This window comes from Simochromis diagramma, unplaced genomic scaffold (genome assembly GCF_900408965.1).
Source record: "Simochromis diagramma unplaced genomic scaffold, fSimDia1.1 OVJJ01000773.1, whole genome shotgun sequence".
Taxonomy (NCBI): Eukaryota; Metazoa; Chordata; class Actinopteri; order Cichliformes; family Cichlidae; genus Simochromis; species Simochromis diagramma.
In genome coordinates, this window is record NW_024386807.1 from 443,060 (window position 1) to 463,039 (window position 19,980).

The 19,980-nt window shown below is 43.7% G+C and overlaps 2 protein-coding genes across 3 annotated transcripts; one reads left to right on the forward strand and one right to left on the reverse strand.

Moving 5' to 3' along the window:
- Positions 1-200: 200 nt before the first annotated feature.
- On the reverse strand, positions 201-12,142 carry LOC120730658 (GTPase IMAP family member 9-like). The gene is made up of 3 exons (XM_040027107.1): positions 12,040-12,142; positions 8,213-8,347; positions 201-2,107 (listed from the first exon to the last, which is right to left on the reverse strand). Exons 2-3 carry the CDS (start codon positions 8,229-8,231, stop codon positions 1,269-1,271), a joined length of 858 nt encoding a protein of 285 aa, XP_039883041.1. The 5' UTR covers positions 8,232-8,347; positions 12,040-12,142; the 3' UTR covers positions 201-1,268.
- Positions 12,143-12,281: 139 nt separating this feature from the next.
- Positions 12,282-16,896, forward strand: LOC120730660 (GTPase IMAP family member 9-like). Of its 2 annotated transcripts, XM_040027111.1 has the most exons (3): positions 12,290-12,388; positions 14,052-14,309; positions 15,736-16,896. In XM_040027111.1, exon 3 carries the CDS (start codon positions 15,759-15,761, stop codon positions 16,548-16,550), a length of 792 nt encoding a protein of 263 aa, XP_039883045.1. In that variant the 5' UTR covers positions 12,290-12,388; positions 14,052-14,309; positions 15,736-15,758; the 3' UTR covers positions 16,551-16,896. The 2 variants fall into 2 exon arrangements, with proteins under 2 accessions (XP_039883044.1, XP_039883045.1); XM_040027110.1 differs by lacking the exon at positions 14,052-14,309 and having other exon boundaries at positions 12,282-12,388.
- The last annotated feature ends 3,084 nt before the right edge of the window (positions 16,897-19,980 follow it).

The following is a 19,980-nucleotide window of genomic DNA, read 5'->3' on the forward strand; positions in this document are numbered from 1 at the left end:
GTCCCTCTGTGGGGGGAAACTCCCACTAGGTTTATATCTGGGACTCTCCACCATTTGACCTTAGAACTGAAGAAGCTTCTCGGATGAGAGGTGAAACGTCTTCAAGCAACTTAAAGAAGTCCAGACGCTTTTCTTTTCAGGCTCCTGAGACTTGTTGTTGTATTATTTTAGCATGTTCAAGAAAAACAAACAAACAACCATCAGTTTTTAAACAATCTTTTCGTTTATTAAAGGGAAAGGTAATCCAAACGTACCTGGCCCTGTGTGAGAATGTGCTGCTGATTCTTCTTTCAAGTTCTCAGGGAAGACTAAGAAACTACAGTGAAAAATATGACATTTTCTGAAGAGTTCAGTTTCTCTGCCACACCCACGCCCGATTACTGCCACACCTGCTGAAGCACAGGCCTGGTCGAGGTTACAGGAATGTTCCTCAGGCTGTGGCACTCCAGAGAACCACAGTGAGAACCACAGTTATCCACACATGGAGGAAACAGTGCTGATAGTTTGTTTGACGGTCTGAAAAATGCTTGTCTGCTAAATATGAAAAATAAAATCAGGAAGGAGGAAAACACTGTCTCACAGGTTCACTGCACAGAGTGTGTTTATGAAGTAATCACAGCAATACAGATGATAACAATATTTATAAACACCTGAACACATTATATACCAACATTTATTGATATTTGCATCATTTAACTGTAAATATTTATTATACTTTAAAGTTAAAGAAAATATTGTTTTCAAACTTTGCATTTGTGAACAGTATTTTATTTTTAATCAGTTTGTGACTGGAGACCATGTCAGAACCTCCGAGCTCGTCCTGAGCAAAGCTGCTGCTAATCCAACCTGCTCTCTAAGGTCTGGGCATGTCCGACTGGGAGGAGGTCATGGAAGTCCATCTCAGCTAGCTTGGGGATGCTGCAGCTTTTCCTCCAGACCATCAGGAGGATGTAGTTGGGATAGAGAGGTGTGGCAGTCTCTGTACAGACCAGACTCTGTCCCTGAGACCTAGACCAGCATGAGTCAGATGGATCAAAGGTTTGTGGTAAATATAGAAAATTCAGGAAAATGTTTTATTTAAGCAATGGAGGAAAAAGCTCATTACCCAGGAACCAAAGATGTTCAGGAGATCCGTGTGTATACAGGCTCATGTTATACAGCTCTTAGATGACGTATTACACAATATGATAAATTACCGTGGACTAACAGTTCTTGTGTGCGCCATTAATGACCAATAATTATCAAAATGTGATCAAACGTTCTTTATTTTATTGTGTGGCACATTTTTTCTCCTTTGCTGCTACAACTGCTGCTCCCACTGCTGCTCCCAGTGCTGCTCCCAGTGGCCCTAAAATGCTCCCAAAGCCCGCTCCTATCCCAGCAGCCCTCAGGATCTTGTTCTTCCTCTCTGCCCGTCTTCTCGCTTCTTCTTCTCCCATGTCTGGATTTTCTCTCAGAAGTCGTTCCATCTCTTCTCTGATGGCTCTCTCAGCTTCCTGCAGCATGTCATTGGTGTAGTATGTTGCTCCATTTCTCTGAGTCATGGTGTTGATCTTCTCCAGCAGTTCTTTGACCTGAGAGCGATCCTCACTCCTGTTGTTAAAAACATGATATCTTCCTCCGCACTGATTGATGAAGCGATGCAGAGGCCGATTTCCACTGATTGATTTGTCGATGTTGATTCCGTTTGGCAGATTGTCTCCATACGTGAACAAGACTATGGTGTAACAGGCTGCATCCACCCCAAATATCTTCTGAAGGATTTTTATCGTTTCTTCTTCTGCTTTTGTAAACCTGCCGATCTGGATCACAACCAGGAACACGTGAGGACCGGGAGCAACAAAGGAGACGCATTTAACGATCTCCGTCTTTACATGCTCCTGAGTCAGTAGGGTGTCAAACAGACCCGGAGTGTCAACTACATCCAGGATGTGACCATCCACCTGCCCTGTTACTTTGCGACACCCAACTACTGATGAAGAAAAAGAAGTTATAGACTCAAAGGCTTTTCTTCCTAAGATGGTGTTTCCTGCTGCACTCTTTCCAACACCAGTTTTCCCAACAAGCACAATCCTCAGGTGTGTGAACTCATCTCTCACTGCATCTCCTGGAGAACATAAACAGACAGCGTTAGTGGGACTCCCAGGTCATCACACAGGTCATCACACAGGTCATCACACAGGTCATTACACAAGTCATTACTAGGGATGGGTACCGGTGTCCGGTGACATAAACGGTAGTAACCAAACCGAAAAGCAGCGCACATTTCGGTGCTTTTTTTCCTGAGCTGTGATACACTTCTAGCCAATCATTTTACGTTTCCGAGGATAGTAGGCGGGGCCAGGTACGTACGTTCTTTTAGAGCAGAGCTAGAGATTAAAAATGCCCAAGGCGAAGCGGTCAAAGTCTGGCTGTACTTCACAGCAAAAGATGCAAACTCAGCAGCAACAAGTGCTGTAAGCTGATACTGTGATACTGTCAAAGGAGGTAACACCTCGAATCTGATGAAACACCTGGCGACGCATAGCGTTTTTTTTAAAAGCCCAGAAATGCGCCGTATGATAGCTTGCTGCGAGAACTCACAACGAGCACATCTACTGTGGGTGGGTTGCCTGTTATCGGACCCGGAGCAACATCCCCCAAAAACCCGAAGAGGAGAGTCCTGGCCCCTAGCTCTGCCAGTGTAGCAGAAATGATGACGGCAGCAGCAGCCGTTCTTCTCTGCGTGAGTAGCTTAATGTTGTTCGTGTGTAATTTACGTTGAGTAGGCTAACCACGTTATTACATTAATGCATGTAAGGTGAACTAGCAAACATCATCATAGCTACATGCGGCTGTCTTCTTGTTTGATGGCAGATACTCCCTTCACCCTGGCCAAAAAGGCTAAAATGACCAAAGAAAAAGTGGAAAACAGCTGAACATGAGAGGTTTTGGACAAAGTTTGTGTTTTTTCCATTGTTTAAGCACTGCTTCCAGCCAAGAGTGATACCATATATGCCCCATAGCTGCAGAAAAGGCTAACATTGTTATCTTTTTACAAAAAACCAGCTGAACATGAGAGGTTTTTGGACCAAGTTTGTGTTCTCCATTCTTTAAGCACCGGTTTGAGCACCGTTTAAGCACCGGCACTGTTTCAAAACTACTGATTTGGCACCGGTATCGGATAAAACCTAAACGATACCCATCCCTAGTCATTACACAGGTCATCACACAGGTCATTACACAGGTCATCACACAGGTCATCACACAGGTCATCATACAGGTCATCACACAGGTCATTACACAGGTCATCACACAGGTCATCATACAGGTCATCACACAGGTCATTACACAGGTCATCACACAGGTCATCATACAGGTCATCACACAGGTCATCACACAGGTCATCATACAGGTCATCACACAGGTCATTACACAGGTCATCACACAGGTCATCACACAGGTCATCACACAGGTCATCACACAGGTCATCACACAGGTCATTACACAGGTCATCACACAGGTCATCATACAGGTCATCACACAGGTCATTACACAGGTCATCACACAGGTCATTACACAGGTCATCACACAGGCGCTCTCCAGCAGCGTGTCAGTGTCCCGCTCCCTCCCCTCACTCAGGATGGCCCCGCCCCTCCCTGAGCTGGTTCTGCTGGAGGTTTCTTCCTGTTAAAAGGGAGTTTTTCCTTCCTACTGTTGCTCATAGTGCTTGCTTATAGGGGGTCACATGATTGTTGGGGTTTCTCTGATTTATTGTAGGTTAATTGGCTGAAAAGATTTTACACTGTTCGGGATATTAAAATCTTAATCACACATCTCGTTATTTCCTTATTTTAAGTATAGAAACTTTCCACAATCGCTGTTCAGCATAAGCTCCGTCTCCACTCACTGTCGGTTACATGCAGAGGGAAACCTTGGGTTTATTTAAGAGGACCCAAACACAGACGCTCGAGGCAGGAAGCAGGTTCAATCAAATACAAGCCGTTTATTGGAGGCTGGAAAAACATGAGAAACAAAGGCAAAGTAACACGAAAATGAAATAAACTTAAACCTAAACTTGGGAAAAACTAAGTAAAGATCTAAGTATCAAAGAACTACAGACCATGAACATCATGAGGTGACCAGACACGGGTAGGAGAAAGGAGAAAGGAAGACTGGTGAACTAAATACAGAGAAGCGCAGTGAGGAACACAGCTGATACAAATGCACGTGACGCCACGGGGGAAGCAAAACTAAACACACTGAACATGGAGACACAAGACTGTCAAAATACAACAGGAAAAACTCAGACGTAGACTGACACATGAGCTGGACACAGGAGGAAACACAGATGAGAGGGAGCGAGGGAGCACGAGAGAGAGGACATGACCGGCAGGGAAGCCGTGGAACAACACACAGGAAGGGGAGACGTGACATCACCACACACAGGAAGGGGAGACGTGAGAGAGGTGACATCACCACACACAGGAAGGGGAGACGTGAGAGAGGTGACATCACCACACACAGGAAGGGGAGACGTGACATCACAACACACAGGAAGGGGAGACGTGACATCACGACACACAGGAAGGGGAGACGTGACATCACGACACACAGGAAGGGGAGACGTGACATCACGACACACAGGAAGGGGAGACGTGACATCACCACACACAGGAAGGAGAGAGGTGACATCCCCACACACAGGAAGGGGAGACGTGACATCACGACACACAGGAAGGGGAGACGTGACATCACGACACACAGGAAGGGGAGACGTGACATCCCCACACACAGGAAGGGGAGACGTGACATCACCACACACAGGAAGGAGAGAGGTGACATCCCCACACACAGGAAGGGGAGACGTGACATCCCCACACACAGGAAGGAGAGACGTGAGAGAGGTGACATCACCACACACAGGAAGGGGAGAGGTGACATCACCACACACAGGAAGGGAGACGTGACATCTCGACAGGACAACAGGAAAATGGAAATATAACTAAACAATATAGAGAACACGATACTCAACAAATAGAAAACCCAAATATTACTACATGCCAAAAAACACCATAAACTAAAAGGCTGGGTCACATGACCCAGATCCATGACACCCCTCTTCCAGCGGATCCAGCTGTTGATGTGCTCTTGCAATATAAAGCCGACTGTTGTTGTGATTTGGCTGTATACAAATACACTGAATTGAATTGACAGTATGCAGATTTAGGGATGTAGTGACCATTGGACACTGTGCATTTCAGGCAGAGGTACAAGACACTGACTCAGTGATCTGCCTCAGCAGGATCTACAGCGAGGATATCATGATGTCATACAGAGTGGGTAAGTGTGGGCGAATAGTTGCAAACAGAGCGACAGTGATCTGGACTGCAGGGGTGGATCTACCAGTGGCACGATACAGGACATACAATTAAATAGAAACATGACCTTTTTTGTAAATAAAAGATATTTTAATACATTCTTCAGTTTGTGGTCTGCTGCTGGAAAGAGATGCGTTGGGTCAGTGAAACAGTATAAATGGAAGCACTGCACAGACTAAATAATCGACTCGATCTTTGAGGAAACAAAGAGAAGTCGCAGCAGATGGCCCCGCCCCTCCCTGAACCTGGTTCTGCCGGAGGTTTCTTCCTGTTAAAAGGGAGTTTTTCCTTCCCACTGTTGCCAAAGTGCTGCTCATAGGGGGTCATATGATTGTTGGGTTTTTCTCTGTATCTATGAAGCGCCTTGAGGCGACTTTTGTTGTGATTTGGCGCTATATAAATACAATTGAATTGAATTGAATTGAAGTGTGGGAGCGATGAACTGACTGGACATGTGGGGACAACTTGTGGAAGAAGACACAGGTAAGACTACTGTGGGCGGGGCATATAAATACCAAGGTGGGAAAAACCCACAGTGTGTTTCGGTTAAAAAGGAAAGCATCTGAAAGGGCTCCTCTAAACGCTCTTCCTCGCTGAGAACCAAAACAGAACCTCAAACGTATTCAGCCGAAGAACGACATCAATGCAGAGCTGTGGCTTCTGAGGTATCTGGAGTATTTTCTGCTTTCCTGTAAAACTCCAGGGAATGCAGGAAGCTTGCTCCTAGCTTACAGGAACCTACAGTCGAACTGGCTGAACAGGATCAAAAGATTTCACCTGAGCTCAGTTTCACTCATCAGGTAAAGGCTGTGGACCGCAGTGAGCGTCGATCAGTAAAAACAGTAGAGTTTGTACTTTACTGTCTGTGTGTGGTTTCTTCATGTCAGAACACCAACAGCTGCTCATTGTTGGGTTGTGACCTTTCAATATGAACACCTGTAACTTCATATTGTCAGGTCTGACACCAACCACAGGTTTTCTCAGCAGGAACAATCAAAGCCTTTGTTTTCCTGCAGACTGTGTAAAATAAATCTGTTTCCAGCTCTGCGTGGTAGGGCTCGCTATCGACGTCGACTTCTGCGTTCAATTTGATTGAATTCAGACTCAGGCGGTCAGAAATATTTATTCATTTATCAGCACTTATCCATATTTAATATCCATATATTAAACCGAAGCTGACACTGTGAGACTTCATCAGAGGTGTGAGCGCCACAGCAGAAGCCTTTGTGTCAAAGTAACTGAGGATCAAACAGACACACATGAAGCAGATGTTCTGGCTTCTTATAGCAAATAACCTTAAAATATTCTGCAGTAGAACAAAAACTGAAGCAAACCATGAATCAACACGAACACAACAGCAGACTGGTGCATAATGAGCAGGGAATAATGCAGAAAACAGAGATTTGATGGTAAACTGGTCTGTGAGTACAGAGACAGAGCCGTGCAGGAAGTGGGATTTTATCGTGGTGGAAGCAAAACAGCCAAAGTCAGAGTGAGAGTGACGATGTTTATCATCATCCTCTTTTGCTGCTGCTTCAGTGAATGTTGGTCAGACTGATGAAACCTGCAGCATCAGAGTCAGTGAGCTGTCAGCTTTTAGCCCCGACGGCGTGTCCGTGCTGTCACACAGGACTAGGGGTGGGTTTTTATAATCGATTCATCGATTAAAATCGATTCTGGCTTGGATAATGTAAAATCGATTCATTAAAATCCTGAATCGATTTTTTAATATAAATTTATTTTGCCCGAAATGCCAGAATCTCTGGTGACATCTCACAAAATTTCAACAACCACCAAACAGTTAAGACAGTAAATGAGAGCAGGAACACGGATTCTGCACAAAGACTTAAACACACAGCGCGACCCGCGGATCAGAATCAGTGAGATGTCACCTTTCTCACAGTCGGGGCTGAAAGCCGACAGCTCGCTGATTCTGATCTGTCGGCGCTTTGTGTTCACGCCCTTCATGCGCTGATTCTAAAGCTGTTAGTTTGATGTCTCTCCAAACAATATTGACCAAACCAGCAGCAAAAGAAGATCCAAACGCTTCACATGAACATCGTCATGAATTCACTCTGACTTTTACTGTTTTGCTTCCACCGCGATGCACAGCTCTCTCTCTCTCTCTCTCTCTCTCTGTACTTCAAGAACAGTTTCCTTTTCTTCATTATTCGCTTGCTTGTTACGCACAAGTCTACCGTTGTTTACAGGCTGTCGGCCGCTGTTTTTTTCCCTTTTTACATTCTTCTGAAAAGAAAACCTAATTTCTGCCGTTCAATACTGAACAAATTTAAACTTTTTAAAATTATGCAAAATGCTTAGACGTGTCTCTAATAAAACCGCTGTAACGTCAGAGGTGATGTTCATGTGTTGATTAATGGTTTTCTTTCGTTTTTGATGTGCTGCAGAATATTTTTATAAAATCCAGAACAGGAAAATCACCTTCATGTTTTTCTGTTTTATCCTCAGCTGCTTTGACACAAAGGCCTCGCTGTGACGCTCACACCTGTGATAAAGTCTTGCGTGTGTCAGCTTCCTTTTTATTGATACAAAAATATGTAAATGTACCGATCTGAATTATATTTCTGACTGTCAAAATTTCCCAGATTCAAATCGAATCGAATTAAATCGAATCGTGGATCGAATCGATTCGGGACCTTGTGAATCGGAATTGAATCGATTCTAGAAATCAGTGACGATACCCAGCCGTACACAGGACACAGAAATAACCAATCACAGTTCAGTTTAACATGTAGCTCTTGGTTTGTTTGTTTTTTTACTTTTCATCTAGATTGTATTTTATGATAGAAAGTTGGTCTAAACAGTAAATCAAAAGTTTTAAATGTACTTACGAGCTTTGGTGCCGGCCATGTTTGTGCTGCTCAGGATTACAAAGCTTTGCACCGACACCTTCCTGCTGCTGCTCTGTGCTGTACGCCGAGGACGCCGTCACTTTAAGGCACTTGTTAAAGTTGCTGCAGGGCAGACTGCAGAGAGAAGAGAACTTTCATTGGTTCACCAACCACACAGCCACAGTGTAAATAACCTGCAGTCCCAATGTGTCACTGTTGGGGGATATTCAACCCTGGCTGTGAACCAAAAATGATTTCCTGGTTTTAATTCTACTGCATGCAACAACATTCCTGCTGTCACAACAACGCTTAGATGCTGCAGGGCAGATTCCAGAGAGAAACTGTCATTGGCTGGTTACACAGTGATGTCACAGCCTAAATATTTAGTAACATGATAATAAATGAGTCTGGTTATCAAACAGACCCTCAACATCTATATAACCTGTACTATACTAATGTAACCAACAGTTTCCCAGAGTAGATGGAGGTGACTCTGGCGCCTGAGCTCTTATAACAGGCCTGAGGTTTTCTGCCTGAGCATTACGGTCTATTCATATTTGGGATCTGGCAGCGGTTTCGTTGTTGCTTCATTCCGAAGCAAAGTGGCGTGTTCAGTTTTGTTCTCTTGAGGAAGAACACGAGAAACGTGTCGTTTAAAAGATTTATTTTTTTTTATATTTTTTTTTTAATTGAAAGTTTTGTAATTATGACAGTCATCCACATGAAAACAAAAACAAAAACAGTAAAAAACAAACAAACAAACAACTCATGATCATCGCTTCACTCTCATGGTGTGTTTAGACCAAACACAAATCCCTCTTTTCCCATGATTACATATAGAGATACAAAATTTGAGCCTCTGTCATCTTTATGGACCGCCAGCCCTGTATCATTCAGCTTTGATATGATAACAAAAACAATAGGAAGGGAAAAGTTTGTAAAATCAAAATTCATTATATATCTCACAAATGTTCATTTCTGTGCAGGTTGTGCCTTCTTATTTTCCTTTGGCTTTGCTAAAAAATAACGTCTTATTGCAGATTATATTCTGCCACTGAGAACCTCATAAGCTCTTTTATAAAAAGGTACTTTAATTTAGCAATACACACAAACAAAAAACCCCAAAAATAACAAAACAAAAACCCAACCAAACAAACAAAGATACTACGCACTAACAATAACATAGCGGCTCAGTGAAATCCGCAGATCTGCTCGGTCTGGGGGAGCTCCCCTCCACCTCTTTACAGGTCCCATGTCGTTAGGTTTTTACTACTGTCCACTCAGCACTTTACAGTCCATCCCTGATCATATTCGGAAGGGTATTTCCAGTCTCTTTTAAAAACTACCTTTAAAAAAATAAAATAAATAAAATAAAACGTCCTTAGCAGACCTTCCTTCTTCCAGTAGTTGCGTGAAGATCTCATCCCACGTTACCACCTTCAACAAATTTCTCCCACTTCCTCCAGTTTTTATGAAATTGGTCCATTTTGAGGTTAAAAAAAAAAGGAAGTTTTTCCATTCTATATATTTCCTCCATTATTCCTATCCAATCTTTCTTTGTTGGGGGCTCTTTCTCCAGCCACCTCCTGGTAAGCGCTTTTTTGTCAGCTCCCAACAGGATGTTTATCAAGTGTTTGTCTTTTAAGGAGGCTGCTGATGGGATATCGCCCAAGTACACAGTACAAAAATCCAAATTTAGTTTGAGACCAGTCACCAAGTAAATTGATTCGACCAATTCACTCCAGTATGACAGGAATATTGGGCTTTTCCAAAATATATGGAAATGATCTGCCATGTTTTCCCCACAGTTTCTCCAGCAGTGTCCATCTGTCAGTTGACATTTTTGTTTGTATTTTATTTTGGGTTTTATAAAAAAACCTAATAAAATTTTTCCACGTGAATTCCCTCCAATAACCTGAGCTAGTAGTTTCCATCTCCTGCATATATTTAACCAACTGTCCTCTGATATGTTGATTTTAGCCTCCGTCTCCCATTTAATTTTGATATAATTGGTTGATTGATCCTTAGTTTAAAAGATTTCATTTGCTTCAGCAGTTGCAAGTTTACAGCGCTGGACCTCAGTGTAAAATCAGCAGTGTTGGGCAAGTTACTTTGAAAAAGTAATTAATTATAGTTACTAGTTACTTCTTCAAAAAAGTAACTGAGTTAGTAACTGAGTCACAAGATTCTAAAAGTAATTAATTACTTGAAAAGTAACTATTGCGTTACTTAGAAAAAAAACGTTTAACCCTCTGGGGTCCCGGGTATAATCGGCCATTTTAAACTACTTTTGATGTTTTCTCCACGTTTCACCTTTAAAAACTATTTACCTTGTTTGGTCTCATTGTTTTCAGCACAACCTCACGTGTCTGAATTTACAGTCATGTTTTCATTTTGACTACTGTATTAACACAACTGATCTAAAATCAGACAAAAAACATAAAATCAAAAAAGTTATAGTTTTACTGTAACAACCACAAACATGTTTAATGACCATATTTCATAACTTTAGATGCAAATATAAATTGTCAATTTTAATTTATATGCACACGTTTTGCAAACAACAAAGTTATTTGCATCCATTTAATCTTTACCCTTTTTTAATAAACATTTCAAACTATTTACAGAACAATCAGCTGTTCTTCAACAAGATGCCACAAATTATTTCTCCCACTCCAAAAAAATAATTTCTGTCCACTATAAAGGAAACATCACAGCCTGATACCTGCAGGTCTGACAGCAGGTGTGTCACTGCTGTTTCTACCTGGAGACAGCAGTCGCCTCATTGTTCTGACACACAACACAAAACTGTCCACAACACTACACACTAAACACACTACACTACACAAGACAACACATTAACTACACACTCCAAACACGCTAAATGTCACAAATCTCTCACATCCAAAAAACTCTCTCTCTCTCCTAAAACTTCCGCCTCTTCCTAAACAACCAAATGTCATGTTGCCATATCATTTTTTGATTGGTCAACATGGTGCATTTTTCCACCAACATGAACGAGCTGTTTTATTTTTGACTTTTTTTTGTTTACTCATAAGCAGAGCGGTCTCGCTGTCCTTAGACAGTAAACGTGAAACTATTGAGGAAAAAACACTCGTGTATCTTGTTTATCATGACTCTGGTGTTACGTGTCCGATCAACACAGTTTATAAACTGGTATATGTCACTTTGTTGCTTTGTCTGTAAGTGGTCATGTGATTGAGCACGACTCCTTTATTCTTCCTCAGTCAAACAGCAGCACTCATGTGATTGTTTTGCCCCCTGAGCTCCAGCTGTTGTGCCAGAAAGTGATGGTTACCGTCCGCGGGAGCGCAGCTGCTTAAAGCTGCAGCGTCCAGATTCTTACAGCTACTTCCTGCAGCTGATATAAGCTGCAGTGAGCTGAACACAGCTTCAACTGTCTGTTGAAAAACGGTAACGCAACCGCATTTTCTTGTTAGTAACGATAACGGTGTTGTAACGATAGGAATAGTAATTATTTAGATTACTCGTTACTGAAAAAAGTAACGCCGTTGGTAACGCTGTTACTTGTAACGCCGTTATTCCCATCACTGGAAATCAGCCGTCTGCTTCACACGAAGGATGACCCTGCAGCGGGCCCTACAGTTTTATGCTACAAGAAAAAGAAGTATTATTATGACTACTATTATTATATTCTTCTGGAAGCGACGTGGCAGTCCTGCCGGATCTTCTCCTCTCTCTGTTCATGTCTAACCTCGCCTTCTATCTGCTCCTCTTCCTGGAATAAAACAGAGAAGATACCTTCCTGCATGAACATGAATTTTGCATGGCTCCATGAAACATACCTTAGGTTATATGGCCAGAATCTGTGATGTTGAGGGGTCAGGTGGGGCTGATGGATTTCCCGTGGCGTGACCTGCTGTCTGTCTGATACTAAACCAGGGTAAGATTTCCTCTAAAAGAGAAATTTCAGGCTCAGCGTCATTCTGGGACTTCAGGTTGTTTATGCTGTGACATCACTGTGTGGCTGGCCAATGACAGTGGCTTTCTCTTTGGAACCTGCCCTGCAGCATCTTTAACTAAGTGTTGTTGTTGCATTAGATACAGTTGTATTAAAGGAAGGACCAATCCCGTCGGTACAGCACAGAGCAGCAGTGCAAAGCTTTTTAACAAACATGGCCGACACACTAGCTCGTAAGTACATTTACAACTTTTATCCTGATTTACTGATTAGACAAACGTTATATAGCAAATGATAAAAAGTTTAAAAAGACCTACGTGCTAAACTGAACTGTGATTGGTTATTTCTGTGTCCTGTGTCTATGTCTCTTGTCCTGCTGTTGTTTTTATTGTGAAACATTTGTTTGAAGCTCAAAATCCTGAAACATGTGCTCCATGCAGTGCTGGAAACAGATTTATTTTACATGGCTTGCAGGAACCAAACCATAAAAGACCGTGGTTGGTGTCTGCAGCGGTGACTTTATGACAGACTGATTTAGGAGATTTATTTTGATGCGCATACAGTAAACCTGCTCAGCCAGTTTGTGGTTAGCGTTCTCTTCCTTGTTGGTACGACGATGGAATGGTTTAGCATTTTTCTGATGTTGAACGTGGACATCCAGCAAACTCAACCAGAGGTCAGCGTGTTCAAAGCTTACAGGAACACCCAAGAGCTGCACGACAGCACAATTACAAACAGACTGAACAAGTGCGGCTGGTTTGGAAAGGTTGCAAGACCAACATGGATTTTGGGTTTCCTCCATCATGAGGAGCAGCACGTTTGGAGGAAACCAAACACCTCATACGAACTGTGGGCACCGCAGTGGAAGGACGATGATTTGGGCTTTGAGTGGATGTCTGTCCTACAGCTAAAGCTTGGACCAAACTGTGTCATCAACAGGACAAAGATCCAAGCACAGCAGCAAATCTCCAACAGAACAGCTATAAAACAAACCGAGCTGCTGCAGAGCTTAGAGCGCTTTGCATGAATGAATGCTGCAAACCTCAATGAGCTGAAGCATCTCTGTGAAGGAGAGTGAACTAAAACTGCTCTGCAGACACACTGATGACGTCACACTGATCCATAACTGCTGTCAGAGACAGATGCTGCAGACTGTGTGGAGTTACAGGTGTGGACCCAAAAGGAGGCAAAGCTATGACTTAACGAACAGCGAGCCGTTTATCAGAGGCTGGTAAAAAAACAAAAGGCAGATGGACACTGAGGCAAAACTAACTAGAACTAAAGTGGGACAGCCTAAACATGAAATTATCTCCTGATATGTAAAACCCTAAAAGTGAAACTGTACTGTCATTCTACCATGATGGTAAGATTTAACATTTGGATTTTTACTCCGCATCTGTAATGTACATAGGGAAAAAAGACTGAAAACTGCACAACGTGGAAGAAAAGAGCAAACTAATCAGTATGCAGAAAATGTAGATGTGGTGACTGGACATTTAAACGGCTTAAATCAGCTTATTAATACGGCACCAATCAGAAAATGGGCTGAAATCTCATTTACTGTCATTTACAAAACAAATGAGGTTTTTCTGTGTAACTGTGCCAAATGTAGATCCCTGAAGCAAAAATCAATCAAAGATGTAATCCTTCCTATCACACCAACGAACAGGGTGACACATTTGTTTTGGACATAAAATAAATATTCTTTTTTATTTTCTGTTGAATCTTCAGATATCTGTCATAGATTGTCTTTTACTCCTTTTACATTTTGAAAACAGGCTTGTTAGTTTTTACTTTTGAGGGAAGCTTTTATTTCACAAATCTGAATGCATTCAAACATCAAAGAGATTTATTATGGTTTGTAGTCATTTTCTGCTTATGTTCTCTTTATGGGAGACTGTCCCCAGGTGTCCTACTAGGAGCCTTCAACACTCATGTGGGCAACGACAGTGAGGCCTGGATCCAGAACCCCAGCGGTGCTCTGTTACTGGACTTCTGTGCAAACCACAGTTTGTCCATTACAAAGACCATGTTCGAATGCAAGGGCGTCCATAAGTGCACATGGCACCATGTAGTGCAGGTTGCTGTTGACTTTGACTGAGGAAATTGCCTTGTGGTGAAAGGAATACTTCGAGGACCGCCTTAATCCCACTGGTATGTCCAATAGAGGAAGCAGAATCTGGGGACAAGGGGAACGGCTCACCAATCATTGGTGGGGTAAGGTCACTGAAGCAGTTAAATGAGTCCTTGGTGGTAGGGCCCCTGGGTGGATGAGGTTTGCCCTCAGTTCCTGAACCCTCTGGATGTTGTAGGGGTGGTGGTTCCCATCTTTAAGAAGGGGTAAACTATAGGGGGATCACACTCCTCAACTTCCCCAGGAAAGTCTGTGCCTGGTGCTGTAAAGGAGAGTCCGTCTGTTAGTCAAACCTCAGGTTTGTTTGTCCTACCAGTCTACATGTTTTTGTGGACTTGGAGAAGGCATTCAGCTGTATCCCTCAGAGTGCTCTGTGGGAGGTGCTTCAGGAATATGGGCTGTCTGGCTCACTGAGCCACTTGATCCTTATACAACCATTGCAAGAGCTTGGTCCGCACAGCTGGCAAAAAGTCGGATTTGTTACTGGTGGTTGTTGGACTCTGCCAGGGCTGCTCTTCGTCACCAGTTCTCTTCAGAATTTTTATGGACAGAATTTCGAAGAGTAGCCAAGTGGCAGAAGGCCTCCACTTGGGTGGTCTCAGAACCTCATCTGTGCTTTTCGCACATAATGTGGTTCTGTTGGCTTCATCAGGTGATGTCCTCCAGATCACACTGGAACAGTTTGCAGCCAAGTGTGAATCAGTGGGAATGAGAATCAGCACCTCCAAATCTGAGGCCATGGTCTTCAGCCGGGAGCCCACAGAGTGCCCACTCCGGGTCAGGGATGCCCCACTCCAAGTAGAGGAGTTTAAGAATCTCTGGGTCTTGAGCACAAAAGCAAAGCTCTTGATTTACCGGTGGATCTGGGTCCCTACCATCACCTATGGTCGCGAGTTTTGGGTAGTGACCGAAAGAACAAGAACAGGAATACAAGCCAGTTGAGGTATGTTGGACATCTGACTAGGATGCCTTCTGGGACAGGTGTGTAGGGCATGTCCCACAGGGAAGAGGTCCTGGGGGAGACCTCGGCTGGCCTGGAAATGCCTTGGTGTCCCCCTGGACAAGCTGCAGGAGGTGGCTGGGGTGAGGAAGGTCTAGGCTTCTCTGCTAATGCTGCTGCTCCCGTGACCCGGCCTGAGACGAGCACAAAAAGATGGCTGATGGATATTTTCTTATTTTTTATATTAGTTAAACTTACACCCGATAATATTCTGATCAGTGACTATCAGCAAAATCACATATAAATCATGACTATTCTGTGTTTAACAATTAAAACATACTTAATATTCAGAATCATGCATAACGATGCACCAGAAACAGCCACAGAGACACTAATCTGCCAAGGTCGAAGCTGAATCACGTCTACACACAAAGTCCACACTGTCCGACTGTGATGAGCTGCCTCAGGAAGGCCAACTAACGATATCTATTTATCTTCTTCAACAGATGCAAAGGACCTCCACCTGAGGATGGTGCTGCTTGGGAAAGCTGGAGTAGGGAAGAGTGCAGCGGGAAACACCATCTTAGGAAGAGAAGCTTTTCAGTCTTTTTCTTCCTTTTCTTCTGTAACATTGGAGTGTCAGCAAGAAACAGCCCAGGTGGATGGTCATACACTGACTGTGGTTGATACTCCAGGTCTATTTGACACCACCCTGTCTGTAGATCAGGTGGTTACACAGATTGTTAGATGCATCACCTTTGCTGCTCCTGGTCCTCACGTGTTTCTGGTTGTGATCCAGTCGACCAGATTCACAAGCGAAGAAGAAGAAACGATTAAAATTCTTCAGAAGATGTTTGGAGAAAAAGCAGCACGTTATATTATGGTCTTGTTCACGTATGGAGACAACCTGCAAGACGGAGTCGACATCTACAGCTCAATCAGTGGAAATCGGCCTCTGCATCGCTTCATCAGTCAGTGCGGAGGAAGATATCATGTTTTTAACAACAAGAGTGAGGATCGCTCTCAGGTCAAAGAGCTGCTGGAGAAGATCAACACCATGGTTCAGAGAAATGGAGCAACATACTACACCAATGACATGCTGCAGGAAGCTGAGAGAGCCATCAGAGAAGAGATGAAACGACTTCGGAAAGAAAATCCAGACATGGGAGAAGAAGAAGCGAGAAGACGGGCGAAGTTCCTGAAGGCTGCTGGGATAGGAGCAGGTGTTGGATTCATATTAGGACCAGTGGGATCAGCCCTGGGAGCAGGAGTGGCAATTGCTGTTGTGGCAGTGAAACAAGGAGAATGCGTTATACTGTGAAACCGGTTGGTATTTAATCACAATTTGAGAGTTTTTGTGGGAGTTCTTTACAACAAGGTTACTCAGTGTGTATTTGGGAGCTGATGATCGTCATTATTAGTGACTTCTAACTTTCAGATGACTGTCTGTGGTGCTCCTGATCTTAATGTGTATGTATGTATGTATTTAATGTCACTTTTATTAGTGGGAAAACATTTTTCCTTGATTTCTCATGTGTAAAAGGTACAGAAATTATTCTACTCCTTTCATACTTTGCATTTGTGATTTCTGTAAATCTAATTGTAAATTGGTTACGGCTCGCAAAAACCACAGAGACACAGAGGGTGATATTAAACTTACTTCAGGTTTTTGATGTCACTGTTGATTTTTCTTTTTTCTTCCTTGACTTTTTTTTCTTGCATTGGCATGAGGTGGTACAGAGGTTTAACAGGTAGTCCAGCTCCTCAGGATGGCATGTAAATACTTACTTACATATGCTCAGGACAAATCACTGAGACTTGCACACAAAAGGAACCCGTGAACTAGAAATATATAGATATATATATTAAAAACAACTCAGAAGCACTAGCGAATACTGAACTCAGAACAAAATAATGCAGAGCATGCACTTCAAACCATCTTTGAAATCCAAAAAACAAAACTTTGAGTCCAAGAAAACCACCTCAAAATGCTTGGTCAAAAATCCAGGACAATGAGACTGAGAGAGCTGCACAGAGCCATAAAAGGCCCTCAACTGATCAACAGGACCAATATCTGCGGGTTTGCACAAGGACGAGCAGGATTACACTGGCGGAACTGCAAAATGACCTCCAGTAGTCCTTTTCTAACCAACCAATCAGAAACAGACTTCATGAGGGTGACTTGAGGAACCAATATCCTCTATTTGTCCCCAGTTGGCATTTGCTATAGCCTATCAGAACTGACAGGTCCACCACCCAGTGCTGTTCACAGATGAGAGCAGATTCACCCTGTGCACACGGAAGGGTCTCAGGGTTTGAATGGACCCAGATGTGGAACTCCTTGAGTAAAGACAGTTATTTTATTTATTTATTTTTATAATTTGGGGGGTTTAATAAATTTGTCCATATTTCTAGAAATGAGAGCTGCTCCATCCAAAGTGGGATGGATGCCGTCTCTCCTAACAAGACCAGGTTTCCTCCAGAAGGTTTGCCAATTATCTATGAAGCCCACATCGTTTCTGGGACACCACTCAGACAGCCAGCAGTTTAAGGAGAACATGCAGCTAAACATGTCACTCCTGGTCTGATTGGGGAGGGGACCAGAGAAAACTACAGAGTCCGACATTGTTTTGGCAAAGTTGCACACCGATTCAATATTGATTTTAGTGACCTCCGATTGGCGTAACCGGGTGTCATTACTGCCGACGTGAATTATGATTTTACTGAATTTACGTTTACCCTTAGCCAACAGTTTTAAATTTCCCTCAATGTCGCCTGCTCTGGCCCCTGGAAGACAGTTGGCTATGGTTGCCGGTGTCTCTAGCTTCACATGTCTGAGAACAGAATCACCAATTACCAGAGTTTGACCCCCAGCGGGTGTGTCGCCGAGTGGGGAAAAATGGTTAGACACATGAACGGGTTGGTGGTGTACGTGGGGCTTCTGTTTAGGACTATGCTTCCTCCTCACCGTCACCCAGCCGCCCTCTTTCCCCAGCTGCTTGGGGTCTGCCGGGGAACAGCTAGCGGGGCCTACGCTATCTTCGGCTGCACCAGCTACAGGGGCCTGGCTAGCTACGGGTGAATGAAGGGTGCGAAGCCGAGTCTCCAATTCAGTAATCCTGACCTCCAGAGCTGCAAATATGCTGCATTTGTTGATAACGACTGTGTTTAGACTGTTCTTCCACCCAGTGGCGGTCCTAGCCTGTTTGGCGCCCCCCCCCCACCACACACACAGAAAACATTAAGGATTGTACTTTAACCCTTTAAAGCCGGTCGGCGCGGGCACGCTCCGTTTTGCGTAGCTATTTTTAAATCCCCGTAGAACCAGAACCACTAAGCTAGCGCAATAATTTTTTTTGCATATGAAACCGGAGGAGTTGTACTTACATCTCATGTCATCAGCTTGTCCTCGGTCATGGTTTCCTTCCACATATAGCTTTGCAAAAACTGCATCAAAGCGCTTGCAGGAACAAAAACATAAACACGCTTTGCCGATCCGATCAGCTGTTCGTAACACTTCCTACATTGGAATAGACGTCAGCGCGAACAATCACATTTCCGCCATTACCTGCCCGAAACCGGAAGTGATGTCATTTTCGCGGAAAATGTAGTTTTTTACTTAGTAGGTTTTTTTTTACCAGAAATGCCACTTTCATAAGGCTGCCGACCTATTGCACGCAATGGCGGCGCCATCTTACCCTCCGACCATACATACATGACACAAAACATCACATGGGGAAGACAGGTCAGAGAGGTATAACAATGGAAAATGCACCACATGAGGAAAGATAAGGAGAAAAAATAACTCCCCGCAGACTGAGCTCCAACAGGGAGATCAGTTTGAGAACAGAGAAAAACACCTCTGCACATGAAACAACTCTTAATACACCAAAGAAACACATGACAAGCAACAGGGGGGTAAAGGGTGAGAGACAGCTGAATTAGACACATCCGGGCCTGCGTGCGCTGGTCTACTTGATCCACCGTCAGCATCGGAGGGGAATAAGTGTCGAAGGCGTTTGGAAAGGGAGGGGGGGAGTGTGTGCATATCAATGTATGTATATGTGTGTGTGTGTGTCCATAGTTCAGCTGAGACAGTGTCCTTCTCCCTGCCAGGCTAAGTAAACAGCCTTCCAGCCAACCCAGGTGGCCTTGCATGGAATGGGAAGAACAGTCTAAACACAGTCGTTATCAGGGAGTTGTTGTTCGGCTCCAGCCTTGAGACCGCAGCTGGCGCCGAGAGGGTCTCCGCATGAGTGATGGTGCTTTTTACTTTAGTGCGAACAGCTCATATGAATTTCAAAGCAGTTCTACAGTCCAACACTGGTCTCTCAATCTCCCGTTGGAGAGCCGCGAGCTTCGCCATACTTGCGTTCTGTGATGTTGTCATTTCTTGTGCTCAAGGAGCCGATTCTGAGAACTCACGGCAGTGTGCCTCCCCGAGATGTCATCCAGTCTGCAGTCAGAGATCTTATTCCGAGTATTCACAGCAGCCGTAGCCTCTCCAAGATGACTCAATGAGCCCATTTTGAGAAACTCACGCCTCGTCCCATCGTTCCAATCCCAGCGGGCAGCCTTGTGGGGGTTTGAACAGCCAGTTCCGCTTTCTTAATTCTTCGATAAGTCAGGGCCAAGCCAGCTCCGATCAGCCAGAACCCTGTTATCATGGTTCATAGGTAGATATCTTCAGCACTCAGGCTCACCCGAGCCCAGACTTCGCGTTGAGAAAGGGGTGTCAATTGCATTTAAGG